The sequence below is a fragment of the Miscanthus floridulus genome, chromosome 11 (genome assembly GCF_019320115.1).
Source record: "Miscanthus floridulus cultivar M001 chromosome 11, ASM1932011v1, whole genome shotgun sequence".
Lineage (NCBI taxonomy): Eukaryota > Viridiplantae > Streptophyta > Magnoliopsida > Poales > Poaceae > Miscanthus > Miscanthus floridulus.
Window position 1 is genome coordinate 12,736,440 of NC_089590.1, and position 17,151 is coordinate 12,753,590.

At 42.2% G+C, this 17,151-nt stretch overlaps 1 protein-coding gene, 1 long non-coding RNA gene and 1 pseudogene across 5 annotated transcripts; all 3 read left to right on the forward strand.

The window, feature by feature from the left end:
* The first annotated feature begins 440 nt into the window (after positions 1-440).
* LOC136493330 (probable LRR receptor-like serine/threonine-protein kinase At3g47570) lies at positions 441-4,072 on the forward strand. 4 transcript variants are annotated; one of them, XM_066489400.1, is made up of 3 exons: positions 441-488; positions 655-3,417; positions 3,495-4,072. In XM_066489400.1, the coding sequence occupies exons 1-3, from the start codon at positions 482-484 to the stop codon at positions 3,953-3,955; spliced, it is 3,231 nt and encodes a 1,076-aa protein (XP_066345497.1). In that variant the 5' UTR covers positions 441-481; the 3' UTR covers positions 3,956-4,072. The 4 variants fall into 4 exon arrangements, with proteins under 4 accessions (XP_066345497.1, XP_066345498.1, XP_066345499.1 ...); XM_066489401.1 differs by lacking the exon at positions 441-488 and having other exon boundaries at positions 569-3,417; positions 3,495-3,785; positions 3,902-4,072; XM_066489402.1 differs by lacking the exon at positions 441-488 and having other exon boundaries at positions 569-3,251; positions 3,340-3,417; positions 3,495-3,630.
* A 1,157-nt stretch (positions 4,073-5,229) lies between these two features.
* On the forward strand, positions 5,230-6,541 carry LOC136494493 (uncharacterized). Its single transcript, XR_010768612.1, has 4 exons — positions 5,230-5,742; positions 5,919-6,035; positions 6,192-6,324; positions 6,455-6,541. It is a non-coding gene; the product is annotated as an uncharacterized lncRNA (long non-coding RNA).
* Positions 6,542-6,554: 13 nt separating this feature from the next.
* LOC136494489 (receptor kinase-like protein Xa21) lies at positions 6,555-9,211 on the forward strand (annotated as a pseudogene).
* Positions 9,212-17,151: the final 7,940 nt, after the last annotated feature.

A 17,151-nucleotide genomic window follows, 5' to 3' on the forward strand; every position in this document is an offset into this window, starting at 1 on the left:
TCGTACTCAACAAATATAACATGTGGTTCATGAGGCACAAAAGGCTGACACTGGTTTAACTACGATTAGCTTTTAGTGAGTCATCTTTTAACAATTGAGTAGCAACCAGTTTATTCACATATAATCATATAACACATAAATAATAAATAGCATCAACAGTAATCATGTTCTTGCCGCACTAAGCTGCAACCGCTTCTTCTTCTTGCCGAGGACCACTGCCTCCAACGCCAATTGGAACGCTGAATCTGGACAGGTAGGCACACTAGCTTGTCTGCTCTGGCTGACTGTTCTTGTGACTGACTGTGATACGGGTTAAATTTGGCACCTTTAGTTTCTTTTTTAATCCACTTGTTAGTTGTTACAACAATTATTATTGGAGCTTCGATTCGATTTGACATACACCAAAACATTCAATGAAGTGGCACGCGTTTTCCCAGTCCAGTAGGAGTACTAGTCAACCGTAGCGTCAACTCCATGGCAGATGACAGGTAGTTCCTCAAAGATATATGAACACGAGAGCTTTGAAGCTCCTATCAGAGCACTCCAAGTTAATTTGGTCTAGTTCTTTTAGGGCCTTCTATTTCTCAGAAGCTATGTGCTCCATCGTCTCCCTTCTCTATTGCTTACTTATCCTCTTGTCTATCAATATTACAGTAGTCACAGCTGCTGAAGCAAACAAAACAGAGATCGACCGGCAAGCACTCCTTTGCTTCAAGTCCGGCATCACCTCCGACCCACTTGGCATCTTGAACTCATGGCGCAACACCTCACGCAACTTCTGCAACTGGTCAGGGGTCACTTGCAGCACAAGGCTTCCACCCCGTGTGGTCTCGATAGACCTCACCTCCATGCATCTCGCTGGACAGATATCTGGTTGCATAGCAAACCTGACATCTCTGTCGCAGATAGACCTTACAGATAATAGCCTATCTGGAGCCATCCCTGACGAGCTGGGCATGCTTCCTGGCCTCCGAACTCTGAAGCTTGCCGGCAACCATCTTGAAGGTAACATCCCTGATTCGCTCGGCTCTAGCATGTCTCTCAGCTATGTTAATCTTGCAAACAACAGTCTCACTGGTGGTATCCCTCACTCCTTGGCCAGTAGCTCCTCACTCAGCACGCTAATCCTCTCGCGTAATAAACTTGCTGGTGGCATCCCGGCAACTTTGTTTGCTAATTCATCCACACTTACTACGGTTGATCTCCAGATGAATTCTTTGACCGGTGTTATCCCACCTTTTGATAAGGTCACAGCCCTCAAGTACCTTTATGTTACTGAGAACTTCCTTTCTGGAAGTATACCTCCTTCGATAGGGAATATTTCTTCTCTCCGCTTTGTATTCCTAGGCCAGAATCTACTTACAGGATCAGTTCCAGAAAGTTTGGGTCACATTTCAGAACTTTCTGAACTGGATCTCAGTTTCAATAGCTTGTCAGGCTATGTCCCCATGCCCCTTTACAATTTGTCTTCAGTCAAATACATTAGCTTAGGCAGCAATGGCCTTGTTGGGCAGTTACCATCTTACATTGGCTACACACTACCAAGTCTCCAAGTCCTTATTATGCAAAGCAACAATCTGGAGGGCCTGATCCCTGCTTCACTAGAAACTGCATCAAATCTCCAAGTGCTTGACCTATCAAATAACTCCCTGTATGGTCGTATTCCGTCTCTTGGGTCGTTGGCAAAATTGCGTCAAGTGCTTTTAGGAAGGAATCAGCTAGAAGCATATGACTGGCAATTCCTTTCCACCCTAACAAATTGCACACAGCTGACAAAATTGGCCCTGGAGGGAAATATGATGAATGGCAGCCTACCTGTATCAATAGCTAATCTTTCCACAAGCCTTGAATATTTGTTGCTTGGGTCCAACCAAATATCAGGCTCCATACCTGTTGAGATAAGCAATCTTGTTAATCTCACTATGCTTAGCATGGAAAACAATTTGCTCTCAGGAAGTATACCTGCTTCGATGGGGAAGCTGCGAAACCTATTTATCCTGAACCTATCCAAGAACAAATTATCAGGTCAGATCCCTTCCTCAATTGGTAACATTAGTCAATTGGGAAAGCTTTTCCTTGACGACAATGACTTCAGTGGAAACATCCCTAAAAGTTTGGGTCAGTGCTTAGGGTTGGTTCAGCTGAACTTGTCCTCTAACAGCCTTGATGGATTGTTACCAAAAGAAATATTTCGTGGTCCTCCCCTCTCTTTGGGTTTGGACCTGTCATTCAACAATCTCACGGGGGGAATACCAGATGATATTGTCAAACTGGATCATATAGTCCTTCTAAATGTTTCCAACAATATGTTTTCTGGAGGTTTCCCTCTAACATTTGGGGACTTGCTCTTCCTCCAGTATGTTAATCTTTCTCGAAATCACTTATCCGGTAATGTGCCAGAAGTCATTGGAAACCTTTTTATGTTAGAGCAGCTTGATCTGTCTTACAACAACTTTCAAGGGCAAGTTCCGACACATGGGGTCTTTAAAAATTCCAGTAGCGTACATTTGGAGGGCAACAAGGGGCTGTGTTCAAACTTCCCCATGCTAGCTCTGCCACCTTGTGGTGACATCACAGACACTAAGAAAAAGAAACATGTGCCACTTCTGCCAGTAGTGGTGCCAATGGTCATGGTAGCTTTCCTGCTATTGTTGTTTTGTTTATTCAGTCTTTGGAAGAAAATATTGCATCTTGTTGTTACTCATTGGAGAGGAGAAGGAATTTATATATTTCCACAGCTTGGTGCATTGAAGAATGCGTTGTGCTTCCTCACTCCTGGGACAGGGAGAGATGTGGAAATATTTCCAATCCACCAAGAGACACTGAAGAAGATATCCTATGGTGACATTGCTAAAGCTACAAACTTGTTCTCGCCAGTCCATAGAATCAGTTCAACTCGTACTGGATCAGTTTATGTTGGCAGGTTCAAGTTTGACACTGACATTGTGGCCATCAAAGTATTCAACTTGAATGAACACGGTGCGCATGACAGTTACTTAACGGAGTGTGATGTGCTAAGAATTATACGCCATCGAAATATTCTTAAATCTGTGACTATGTGCTCAAGTTTGGATGCAGAAAATAATGAGTTCAAAGCAATAATCTTTCAGTTCATGGCTAATGGCAGCCTTGAAAGGTGGCTTCATCCTAATCGACAGACTGAAAGACCAAAGAGAACATTAAGCTTGGGACAACGAATATGCATAGTAACAGATGTGGCTTCTGCTCTGGATTATCTCCACAACCAACTGGTACCGCCTTTAGTTCACTGTGATTTGAAGCCAAGCAATGTTCTTTTGGATTATGATATGACTGCACGTGTTGGTGACTTTGGTTCAGCAAAGTTTCTCTCCCCAGATTCTGGTTGCCTGAAACACCCAGTTCTTATCCAAGGAACAATTGGATACTTGGCACCTGGTAAGTTTGATCCCATTTCCCTTTTTTGCGGCTTATGCATGAATTTTATAGTACTAAGAGCATTGCAAATTTTGCAGACTACGGGATGGGCTGCAGAATCTCCACACGAGGTGATGTGTATAGCTTTGGAGTGCTTCTCCTAGAGATGATTACAGGAAAACGCCCGACTGATGAAATGTTTGTCGACGGACTTAATCTTCGCAATTTTGCTGAATCCATGTTCCCAGATAGGCTTGCAGAGATTCTAGATCCCCATATGTTGCATGAGGTATCTCAACCGTGTACAGAAGTATGGATGCAGCGCTGCATTATTCCTCTGGTTGCACTTGGCCTCTCATGTTCCATGCAATCTCCAAAAGAGAGACCTGGTATGCGAGATGTGTGTGCAAAACTCTCTGCTGTCAAAGAAAGCTTTTGTGAAGGTCTCATGATCAATTATCGAACTCTCCATGATGGTGCTAGTATGATAAGTTGTTTTCTCCAGGAATTACGAGATCTATGGGCAGGCTTCATTACTATGCAGCTCCAGGTCCTCTAGAAATGAATGGAAAGCGACCACACGACAACACATTAATTGATTATTTTTATCCTCGGCCTTAAACTTTCTATTTTGTGATGTGGATAAAATAAATGATTTAATATTTTCCAAAATTATGTAAGCTTTGGTTGGTTTGTTATCAACTTTGTCAAATAGAAATGATATTATAAAAGGTTTTGGAGTTAATTTTCCTAAGAGAGTTCAATTCATGTTGTTGCACTAATTTATTTGAGTAAAAAATAAATTCTAAAACCTTGATTAAGCGTTGAATAGGTTTTTGATCCATTTACAAAACAAAGTTCAAAATAGTTTTTGAAATGATAATTCAAATAAAGTTAAAAAAAATTCAAAGTACCTTAAAATAGTCTTTAAATGATTTTCTTAAAAGGGTTTTACAAATGTGTTTGAAAATCATGTATTTCAAAATATATTCTAATAATTTTTATTTCACAGTTTAATATATCATATAATTTGAACCTAGTTTAAAATTAAGTTTGAAAAATTATAAAATCTCGTTTCTATCGGCAACAAATTTCTCACCCAATTTTCAGCCTAAAATTCCTTCTCTTAAACTCCTCTGTCCCAAATAATTAGATTCCTAGAGTTATCTTAAGTTATTTTTTCTAAACTTTGACCGAATTTCTAGAAAAAACCGTCAAGATTTATAGCATCAAATTAGTATCATTAGATACCATAGAATATATTTTCATAAAATGCTCATATTATTTCATAAATATTGTTACTCTTTCCTATAAATGCCCCGTTCGCTGGTCTGAATCTTCGCTGAAACTGGCTGAAAAACACTGTTCTGGCTGAATTGTTGTGAGAGAAAAATACTGTTCCGGCTGAAAAAACAAGTCAAACAAGCCGAATATGGGGTAAGCCGAACAGAGCTAAAATTAGTTAAATTTACGATAGTTTGACTTGCACGGATTATAGAAATTGATTTATTTAGGGATGGAGAGAATAATATTCTTTTTCCATTTAGCTTCTGTTCGGTTCCAGGGGAACCGTGGTCGGGAACAAATCCAGCCAGAATTACGTGCCTAATTTGTATAAGCTTCCTCTAGGCAAAATAGTTCCTGCCCTAGAATGGTTCCCGCCTCTGTTCCAGCCAAACGGACGAGCCCTTAGGCGTCCAAAATCCTCCTTGGGCGAAACTCAACCGTCCACTTCCCTACGCTCCCTCTCTTCTATTCTCTGTGTCACCGAAGGGTGGGCCCCACCCTCACCCTTAGCTGTCTTGCACCCTCCGCCATTGTTGTGCCCGAGCTCACAACCAAGCGCCTCTTCCTTCACTCCCGCGCATCAATCCAACCCCACAACCGCACCCCAATGACTCCCCTCTTAAACCCCCTTCTTCAATCGACATGTTAAAGCACGTAATGGCATCTAAGCCGGCAATAACCAACGCCATTACCGCCGGACCAAGCTCCACAACCCGGCCATTCCTCCCTCCAGGAACACCCCGCGCACTCGCTACCACCACGCCGCCCATCAATGCGTACCCTCGACCGCTCCATCGCCATCAATCGCCATTGCCAAGCTTCACAGTATCCATGGCTGCCGCCCTCGATCTCTCCTTCCGAACTATCTCCGCTGCCTCCGTTGGGATCTACGACATTGCAAGGACACGCCACACTCGCTGCTCTGCTGGTTGATGAGAATCCCTATACCCGAAACACCAGCTTCCTAGCCTCGCCAGAGCCGCGCTAACCTGCAACCGCTTCTTGTTCTTGCCGAGGACCACTGTCTCCAACGCCAATTGGAATGCTTAATCTGGACAGGTAGGCAGGCTGGCTTGTTTGCTCTGACTGACTGTGACTGGGTCAAATCTGGACAGGTGCAACCACAACTAATCCTGCTTGTTCTTGTGACTGACTAATACGGGTCAAATTTGGCACCTTTATTTTCCAATTTTAATCCAATTGTTAGTTGTTACGACAATTTTTTTTTTATGAAGGTAACTATTATTGGAGCATCGATTCACAAACACCAACAATCCCTGAAGTGGCGCGCGTTTTCCCAGTCTAGTTGGAGTACTAGTCAACCGTAGCGTCAACTCCGTCACAGTAGACAGGTAGTCGTAGTTCCTCAAAGATATATGAACACGAGAGCTTTAAAGATCCTATCAGAGCACTCCAAATTTTGCACTCCTTGTATTTCTCAGAAGCTTTGTGCTCCACCGTCTCCTTTCTCTATTGCTTACTTATCCTCTTGTCTATCAATATTACAGTAGTCACAGCTGCTGAAGCAAACAAAACAGAGATCGACCGGCAAGCACTCCTTTGCTTCAAGTCCGGCATCTCCTCCGACCCACTTGGCATCTTGAACTCATGGCGCAACACCTCACGCAACTTATGCAGCTGGTCAGGGGTCACTTGCGATGCTAGGCATCCAACCCGTGTGGTCTCTCTAGACCTCACCTCCATGCATCTCACTGGACAGATATCTGGTTGCATAGCAAATCTGACATCTCTGTCACAATGCACCTTGCAGATAATAGCCTATCTGGAGCCATTCCTGACGAACTGGGCATGCTTCCTAGCCTCCAAAATCTGATGCTTGCCGGTAACCATCTTGAAGGTAACAGCTCTGATTCACTAGGCTCTAGCATGTCTCTCAGCTATGTTAATCTTGCAAACAACAGTCTCACTGGAGGTATCCCTCACTCGTTGGCCAGTAGCTCCTCACTCAGCACGCTAATCCTCTCGCGTAACAGCATTACTGGTGAGATCCCGGCTAATTTGTTTTATAACTCATCTACCCTTACTACGGTTGATCTCCAGATGAATTCTTTCACTGGTGTTATCCCACCTTTTGATAAAGTCACAGCCCTCAAGTACCTTTGTGTTACTGAGAACTTCCTTTCTGGAAGTATACCTCCTTCAATAGGGAATATTTCTCCGCTTTGTATTGCTAGGCCAGAATCTACTTACAGGATCAGTTCCAGAAAGTTTGGGTCACATTTCAGAACTTTCTGAACTGGATCTCAGTTTCAATAGCTTGTCAGGCCATGTCCCCATTTCCCTTTACAAGTTGTCTTCACTCAAATACTTTAGCTTAGGCAGCAATGGCCTTGTTGGGCAGTTGCCATCTGACATTGGCTACACACTACCAAGTCTCCAAGTCCTTATTATGCAAAGCAACAATCTGGAGGGCCTGATCCCTGCTTCACTAGAAAATGCATCAAATCTCCAAGTGCTTGACCTATCAAATAACTCCCTGCATGGTCGTATTCCGTCTCTTGGGTCATTGGCAAAATTGCGTCAAGTGCTTTTAGGAAGGAATCAGCTAGAAGCATATGACTGGCAATTCCTTGTCTCCCTAACAAATTGTGCACAGTTGACAAAATTGTCCTTGGAGGGAAATATGATGAATGGCAGCCTACCTGGATCAATTGGTAATCTTTCCACAAGCCTTGAATATTTGTTGCTTGGGTCCAACCAAATATCAGGCTCCATACCTGAGACAAGTAATCTTGTTAATCTCACTATGCTTAGCATGGAAAACAATTTGCTCTCAGGAAGCATACCTGCTACGATTGGGAAGCTGCGCAACCTATTTATCCTGAACCTATCCAAGAATAAATTATCAGGACAGATCCCTTCCACAGTCGGTAACATTGCCCAACTGAACTAGCTTTGCCTGGATGACAACATGTTATCTGGACAAATACCAGCAAGTCTAGCACAGTGCACAATGTTGTCTATGTTAAATTTATCAGTCAATAACCTTGATGGATCCATACCAAGTGAAATCCTTAGTATTTCTTCGCTTTCTTTGGGGTTGGACTTGTTAAACAACAATCTCACAGGAACAATACCACCACAAATTGGAAAACTGATCAATCTTGTCCTACTGAATGTTTCCAGCAACAAGTTATCTGGTGAAATACCATCTGAACTTGGCCAGTGTGTTTTATTATTATCCCTTCAGATGGAAGGCAACATGCTCAGTGGGGTTATTCCTCAGTCTCTCAATACACTGAAGTCCATACAACAGATGGATCTCTCTGTAAACAACTTATCTGGTTACATTCCAGATTTCTTCGAGAACTTCAAAACCTTATATCATCTTAATTTATCGTACAACAAACTAGAAGGACCAATTCCAGAGTCTCTCAATACACTGAAGGCCATAGAACAGATGGATCTCTCTGAAAACAACTTATCTGGTCAAATTCCAGAGTCTCTCAATACACTGAAGGCCACAGAACAGATGGATCTCTCTGAAAACAACTTATCTGGTCAAATTCCAGACTTCTTCGAGAACTTCATAACCTTATATCGTCTTAATCTATCGTACAACAAACTAGAAGGGCCAATTCCAACCAGTGGTATATTCAGAAATTCAAATGCAGTCATGTTAGAAGGTAACAAGGCGTTATGTCAATAAATTGACATATTTGCATTGCCGATCTGCCCCATGACATCAGCAACAAAAGGAAAAATTAATGGACGCCGGCTGCTATTAACAGCTCCACCGGTTACTATAGCTTTCTTGTCACTTTTATGTGTTGTCGTCACTGTTATGAAGGGAAGAATAACCCAACCATCTGAAAGCTATAGAGAGACAATGAAGAAGGTGTTGTATGGAGACATTCTTAAAGCAACCAATTGGTTCTCTCCAGTTAACAGGATCAGCTCAAGTCATACTGCATCTGTCTACATAGGCAGGTTTCAGGTTGATATAGACCTTGTTGCCATCAAGGTATTTCATCTTGATGAGCAAGGTTCGCTCAATAGCTTTTTCAGAGAGTGTGAAGTGCTAAAACATACCCGCCATCGCAATCTTGTTCGAGCAATTACCTTGTGCTCGACAGTTGATTTTAAGAACAACGAATTTAAAGCTATAGTACATGAGTTCATGGCAAATGGTAGCTTGGACATGTGGATACACCCAAGGCTACACCAAGGTAGCCCTAGGAGGGTGTTAAGTTTAGGCCAAAGGATTAGTATTGCTGCAGATGTGGCTTGTGCTCTTGATTATATGCACAACCAATTGACACCTGCATTGATTCACTGCGATTTGAAGCCTAGCAATGTTTTGTTGGTGAAAGCATCTAGGCCCCTAGTTGGGTTTTGGTGATTAATGACAATACAAAATTACTATAACTAACGTGTGTTTTGCAGAGACAATTAAGTTAGGTCATGGTAATGGAGATCGATTGGGCAATCAATGTGGTCTTGCCCCTACGATGGAAATCGTTTCGGTTTTCAAAGGATGGACGACAAGGCTAAGGATGGACTAGTTCTAAGTGTCGATTGGAGTTGGAGAGACACTTAAAGTAGTTTAGGACTTTGTTTTTCCTTTGGCCGTACTATTAAGGGAGGTATAGACGGGTAGCTTGACCTAGGTGAGTCTAGTGAGTTAGGTGTGGTGCACACTTGTTAAAACTAGCGCTAGGTAGCTCCTATATATGGCTAAGATCCAATGGAGCTAACTTCATTCACGTATGATCGAGAGTTGGAAGTGAATGGAGGGTCAAATACTGACCGGACGCTGGCTTCGGTGTGACCGGACGCTGGCGCAAAGTCCGGTCACTTCATTTGACTGAGGTGAAATCATTCGGTGTGACCTGACACTGGAAGGTCAAGTGACCGGACGTTGAGAGCCAGCGTTCGGTCGACTCCAATGAGGTTTCAGAGAGGGAAAATCGTGACCGGACGCGTCCGGTCAGTGCTGACCGGACGCTGGTAGCATCCGGTCACACTGTAAACTCTAGAGTTCGGGGTAGTACTGACTGGAGCGTCCGGTCAACATGACCGGAGCGTCCGGTCATCCCGCAGAGGCACATACCGGTTCATTTTTCAGTCCATGTTATAAATAGAAGCTCCACTCGTGTGTGGAGGCACTTTTGCTCATTTCAACAGCTGAGAAACACCTTAGAGAGTGCCAAGAAGAGCAAGGTCCTAGTGAGGCGATTGAGATTTGAGAATCCCAAAGAGAGCCCTCATTAGTGAAGATCAAGAGTAGCAAAGTGTGCATCCACCTTCTCATTAGGCTTGTCGTGGTCAAGTGAGAGTCCGTGCTTGTTACTCTTGGTGATCGCCATCACCTAGACGGCTTGGTGGTGATTGAGAGTTTGGTGATCATCTGGAGTTTGTGGATGACCCAACTCACATTGTGAGCGGTTGTGGGTGATTCACCGCGACGGAGTGTCAAGAATCAACCCGTAGAGAGCACTTGATCCTTGCGCGGATCAAGGGGGGCTACACCCTTGCGCCGGTGCTCTAACGAGGACTAGTGGGGAGTGACGACTCTCCGATACCTCGGCAAAATATCGCCGCGTTTCCTCTACTCTCTTTACTTTGTGCATTTATTTTGAGCATTTACTTTGAGCAATTCAATACTTGTCTTTACATTCATAGAATTGCCATGCTAGAGTAGGATTAGAAGTTATGTTACAAGTATTTTGTGCGGTAGAACACTTAGAAATACTTTCTAGGCACAAGAGGTTAATTGGGCTAACAGTAGGATTTAATTATTGCAAAGAAATTTAGAATTAACCCAATTCACCCCCCTCTTGGGCATCTTGATCCTTTCAATTGGTATCGGAGTCTCGTGCTCACATTTTTAGGCTTTACCGCCTAGAGAAAGATGTCTAACGGGGATGGATCTCCTCCTATCTTTGAGGGAGATGATTTTCCTTAATGGAAAATTCGCATGGAGGCGTATTTGGAAGCTCTAGATGTTGGTATTCTTAGAGCTGTCTCACAAGGCTTCCCAAAACCTTAGGATGCTACTCACCTACAAGGCGATGAGGTGAATTACGAGAAGTGAAATGCAAAGGCTCGAAACACCATTTTTAGAGGCATTTGTAAAGATGTGTTCAATCGGGTGAGGAACCACAAAGACGCCCATGCACTATGGTCGGACGTTTATACGCTCCATGAGGGAACAAAGAGTGAGCCTGAGGAACGCTATCATCTTGTCATGAAGAAACTCAACTCTTTTGAAATGCTTCCTAAAGAATGTGCTAATGAGATGTATTCACGTTTGAATGTTCTTGTAGAGGAAGTTAATGGGCTTGGACTCAAATGCAACCATCCGATGTTGTAAGAAAGATATTGAGTGTCCTCTCCATTGATAAATATGGGCATATTGTAACCGTGCTACATCAAGGTGATCTTTCCACCGCTACACTGACATAAATCTTAGGAAAGATCAATACTCATGAGATGTATATGCACATCACACCTCAAGATGACTCATCCTCTACAAAGAAGAAAGAAAAGCAAGGCTTGAGTATGAGAGCTCAAAGTGATGATGAAGTTGATGATGAAAGCCTTGCTCTCATGGTGAAGAAAACCGCCAAGATGTTAAAGAAGCTCAACAAGAGTGGCATCAAGTTCGATGGAAAGAAGAAGTTCTTCACAAGCTCAAGAAGAAAGCCAATCTCCGAGATAGATTGCTACAATTGTGGCGAACTTGGTCATCTAGCTCACCAATGCACAAAGTCCAAGAAAAACAAGTTTAAGAACAAGAACAAGGGCAAGAAAGATGACTCAAGCAATGAAGATGAAGATGAGAAGAAAAAGAATAAGTCATACGAGAAGAGAGATGGCAAGAAGGACTTTCACAAGAAGAAGAGTGGAAATGCTTACATTGTCAGTGATTGGCTCACGGATATTGATTCATCTAGTGGATCATCCGATGATGATAGTGACGACGAGAAGGTGGCCGCTATTGCTATTGATTCTTCATCATCTTCACCGTCACCATCACCATCATCCTCTACACACCTATGCCTTATGGCAAAGGTGAACGAAAGGTATCACATGATGATGATAGTAGTGGTGATGATCATGCTCATAATGATAATAGTGATAGTGATAGCGATGATGATGAATATGAGTCACCTTATGATGATCTTGCTAAATTGCTAAAGAAATACACTAAGATCATTATAAAGACTAGAGCTAAAAGTGAAAAGTTTGAGATTAAGAATGATTCTCTTTTAGCTAAATGTGACATAGCCGAAAAGGCTAGTGTTGAGCTTAGAGAAGCAAATGATGCTATGTCATCCAAACTCAAGGAGCTCAAATCTTCTAAGAAAGAGCTTAAAGACAAACATGATAAACTTGAGCGGGTGCACAAAGAGCTCATCACTAGCCATAACAAGCTAAAAGATGAATATACTACTCTCAAGATTAATCATGATAATCTTGTTATTGCTCAAGAATTTTTATCCAATGAGCCACATGATGCTACTAACGATGTTGTTAAGATTGATATAGCTACATCATGTGAGGATTTAATTGATGAGAGCATTGAGCAAGGATCTAGTGGCAAAGGCAAGCATGTGGTTGAGTGCAATGATTATGATGAGTATGTCAAGCTCAAGCATGGCAATGAAAAGCTCAAAAATGAGTTTGAAGAGTTCAAAATCCATAACACCATTGTGCTAGAAACCCTTTATCATGATGGTGATTTGGTCCTTGAGAATGAGAAGCTAAAAGAAGAAAACAAGAAGCTAAGGAAGAGAGGAACAAGGTTGCACTCAAGGAAGATAAAAGTAGTGATGCACTCAAGGAAAAGAACAAAAAGCTCAAGTTGGAAAAAGAACATCTTAAGATTGGATTGAGCAAGTTCACAAGAGGCAAGCACCTTCAAAGTGAGCTCTTAATGAACACCGTTATGAAGATGGATAGAAGTGGCATTGGATATGTGGCAAATGTAGAGAAGAAGGCTCAAGTTCAACAACACCAATCAAAACCAAAGCCAAAGAGATGCTTTGAGTGTGGATAAGAAGGCCACTTTGCTCATGAGTGCCAAACTCCACCACCACAACCCTTGCCTAAGCATGCTAGACCATTTGCCTTCGATGCTCACTACATGCTTAGAAAGGATTCTAGTGGAAAGATAAAAGTGATGTTCTTAGGACCTCCAAATAAGAATAGGCCTAAGAAAATTTAGGTTGTAAAGTCACTTGTTGAGAAGGTGAAGGGCCCTCAACAAGTTTGAGCTCCAAAAGCTTGATCTCTTGTGTGTAGGTGAACTACAAAACCGGTAAAAGTTATTGGGTTATTGATAGTGGTTGCACACAACATATGACCGGTGATCCTCGTATGTTCACCTCACTAGAAGAAGTATATGGATAAGAAAGAATCACATTTGTGGATAATTCAAAGGGCAAGGTTAAAGAATTGGACAAAGTGGCAATATCAAATGACCATTCAATCTCAAATGTGCTATATGTTGCTTCATTGAGCTTTAACTTGCTATTCGTTGGGCAACTGTGTGATCTTGACTTCCAATGCTTGTTTACCGAGAAGAAAGTTGTTGTATCTAAGAAGGATGATGAACAAGTGATATTTAAAGGATTTAGATACAACCTATATCTAGTGGAATTCACCTCCGAAGATGCAAACTTAAAGACTTGCCTATTCACCAAAACAACACTTAGGTGGCTATGGCATAGAAGACTTGCTCATGTTGGGATGAGCTCACTCAAAAAGCTAATGAAGAATGATTTGCTGAGAGGGTTGAAGGATGTGAAGTTTGAGGAGGACAAGCTTTATAGTGCATGTCAAGCTGGCAAGCAAATTGTAAATACTCATCCAACCAAAGCTTTCATGTTAACCACAAAAGTGCTAGAACTCATTCACATGGATTTATTTGGACCAACAACATACAAAAGTTTGGGAGGAAATCTTTATTGTCTTGTGATTGTTGATGATTATTCAAGGTATACATGGGTATTCTTTCTTCATGACAAATCCAAAATTGCATCTTGCTTCAAGAAGTTTGCCAAGAGAGCACAAAATGAATTTGAAGTGAAGCTCAAGAAGATAAGAAGTGATAATGGGAAAGAATTTGACAACATAAACATAGAAGCTTATTGTGATAAAGTTAGAATCAAACATGAAGTCTCCGCAACTTATACTCCTCAATAAAATGGTGTAGTTGAGAGGAAGAACTGGATATTGATCACTCTTGCAAGAATAATTCTTGATGAGTACAACACCCCCGAAGCTCTATGGGCGGAAGCAATCAACACCGCATGCTATGCATCCAACCGCCTATTTCTTCAAATGTTTCTTGGCAAGACACATTATGAGTTGCTTAATGGGAAGAAGCCGGACGTCTCCTTCTTTAGGGTGTTTGGATGCAAATGCTACATCTACAAGAAGCGGCAACACCTAGGGAAGTTTCAAAGACGTGATATTGGTTTTCTTGTTGGTTACTTATCAAAGTACAAAGCATATAGAGTATTTAATCATGCCACCGGCTTGGTTGAAGAAACATATGATGTGGAATTTGATGAATCCAACAGCTCCTAAGGAGCACATGAGAATCTTAATGATGTAGGTGATGAACCATTGAGGGAGGCTATGAAGAACATTCCGGTTAGAGACATCAAGCCTAAAGATGATGAAGATGATGTACAAGTAATTGATCCACCCTCTTAATCAAGTGTACCACAAGATGGTGAAAAAGATGGGAGAGTAGAAAATAAAGACACTTATGTCTCCCATGAGTAAATGGTGGTACAAGCACAAGATGTTGATGCTCCACAACCTCCTCCTCAAGTGATCAATAGAAGAAATACACCTCTACTACAAGATCATCCACAAGATCTCATCATAGGGAGTCCATCAAAGGGTGTAATGACTCGTTCACAAAAAATTACTTCATTTATTGCTCATCACTCTTTTGTCTCTTGTTTTGAGCCTACTAAGGTTGAAGAAGCTCTTCAAGATCCGGATTGTATAAATGTCATGCATGAAGAGCTGAATAACTTCACTCGCAATGAAGTGTGGACTCTTGAAAAGCGGCCAAAAGGAGCAAGAGTCATTGGAACAAAGTGAGTGTTTCGAAACAAGCAAGATGATCAATGTGTTGTTGTGAGAAACAAGGCAAGACTAGTTGCAAAGGGGTTCTCTCAAGTTGAAGGTTTGGATTTTGGAGAGACCTTTGCACCGGTTGCAAGGTTAGAAGCCATTCGTATCCTCTTTGCATATGCATCATATCATGAGATGAAATTATATCAAATGGATGTGAAAAGTATATTTTAAATGGCTTTATTAATGAACTAGTTTATGTTGATCAATCTTTCGGGTTTGAAGACCCTAGATATCCTAATCATGTTTATAGGTTGTTCAAGGTATTATATGGGCTTATGCAAGCTCCAAGAGCTTGGTATGAGCACCTTCGGGATTTTCTCATTGAGAAGGGCTTCACCATTGGGAAGGCCGACACCACACTATTCACTAAGAAGCTTGATTGGTATATCTTTATTTGTCAAGTATATGTTGATGATATCATCTTTGGATTATCAAATGAAGATTCTTGCAAAGAATTTGGTGAATTGATGTCGAAGGAGTTCGAGACGTCAATGATTGGAGAGCTTACATTCTTTCTTGGTTTTCAAGTCAAGCAAATGAGAGAAGGAATTTTCATCTCTCAAGAGAAATATACAAATGATCTTCTTAAGAGATTCAAGATGAATGAATGTAAGCCAATCAAGACACCAATGCCTATCAATAGATATTTCGACCTAGATGAGGGAGGTAACAAGGTTGATCAAACTCTCTACCGTTCTATGATTAGTAGCTTGTTGTATTTAACCGCATCTAGGCCCGACATCATGTTTAGTGTGTGTATGTGTGCTAGATTTCAAGCTAATCTTAATAAAACTCATTTAATTACCGTAAAAAGAATCCTTAGGTATCTTAAGCACACACCAAGCATTGGCCTTTGGTATCCTAAAGGAGCTAGATTTGAATTAATTGGCTATTCTGATTCGGATTATGCTAGTTGCAAAGTTGATAGAAAAAGCATATCCGGAGGGTGCCATTTGCTTGGTAGATCACTTGTGTCTTGCTCCTCCAAGAAATAAAATAGTGTGGCTTTGTCCACCGCCGAAGCGAAATACATTACCGTGGGTGCTTGTTGTGCACAAATACTTTACATGAAACAAAATTTGCTAGACTATGGTGTAGTTCTAGAGAAAGTACCTCTTTTGTGCGACAATGAAAGTGCGGTAAAACTTACAAATAATCCGGTTCAACACTCACGCACCAAGCACATAGATATCCGTCATCATTTTCTTAGAGATCATGTTGCTAAAAATGATATATCACTAGAAGGTGTAAGAACTGAGGATCAATTGGCGGATATCTTTACAAAACCGCTAGATGAGGCAACGTTTTGTCATTTGCGGAATGAGCTCAATGTGCTTGATTTTAGTAACTTCACTAAAAGATGAGCTTGTATTGTCCCTTGCATTGCATTATAATATACTACATGTTTATTTTGTGCCAATGCACATAGGGCTTGTCTAACATGGTTAAGATAACCGCCGAAAAGCATGTAAAGAAGCTTAACCTTGGATCAAACTTGACAAGTAACTAGATTTACATTCAAGTATTGCATATGCATGAATGTTGTTTTATCGTTTATCTTAAGTTGCCCTCTGTTTGCCTATTTTCTTAAAAAGAATTATAGCCTACGGCAAAATATTTTGAAAAACTTGAGGGTTTGAGAGAGGTCACTCACATCGGTCCCAATTGGTGTTTATTTGGATCTTATTTGAGTTGGGACTTGATTGGGAACAGGCAGCACGAAGGACAGTGAAGACTTGCTGGAAAAAGAGTGACCGGACGCTGCACCGGACTCTGATGTCCAGCGTCCGGTCAGTTCACAGGAGGTGAACCTGCTGCGAAGGAGTGACCGGACGCTAAAACAGTGTTTTCCCAACGTCCGGTTAGGAGGAGCTTCAGCGTCCGGTCGATCATGAAGACATCAAGGCTAGGTGACCAGACACTGGCTGCGTCCGGTCGGTTTCCACCGGACGTGTCCGGTTACGATTCCAGAGGAATTGGACCTCTCTGGAATCGACCGGACGCTGGGTGGTAGCGTCCGATCGCTACCACCGGAGCGTCCGGTCAGTAGAAATTGTGCGGCATCAGAACTCTTTCTTCGTTTCCTTTTCTGATCCGCTGGGGGCCACCTTATTTAATCAAAGTGACGGGGCTTTGACCTATTTTATCCGCTGTCATCACCGCCATAGCCCCTGCCCGCGCTCGCCTCTGCCTAGCCGCCTAGCTCGCCTCTACTGCCGTAGTCCAGTGCCGTGCTCCACGGTCCCAAGCGCCACCACGTTGTGCTTCCCCACGCTCCCAAGCCGCCGTAGCTCACCTGCTCCCGCACCAGCACCGTCGTGCCGTGCCATCCCGAGCCTGCGC

Excerpts from the sequence above, each read along its gene's own strand:
- LOC136493330 (XM_066489399.1), top strand. The coding sequence starts at position 594 with ATGTGCTCCATCGTCTCCCTTCTCTATTGCTTACTTATCCTCTTGTCT. Across the intron at positions 3,418-3,494 it reads AATTGGATACTTGGCACCTG|ACTACGGGATGGGCTGCAGA; the intron begins GTAAGTTTGATC and ends CAAATTTTGCAG.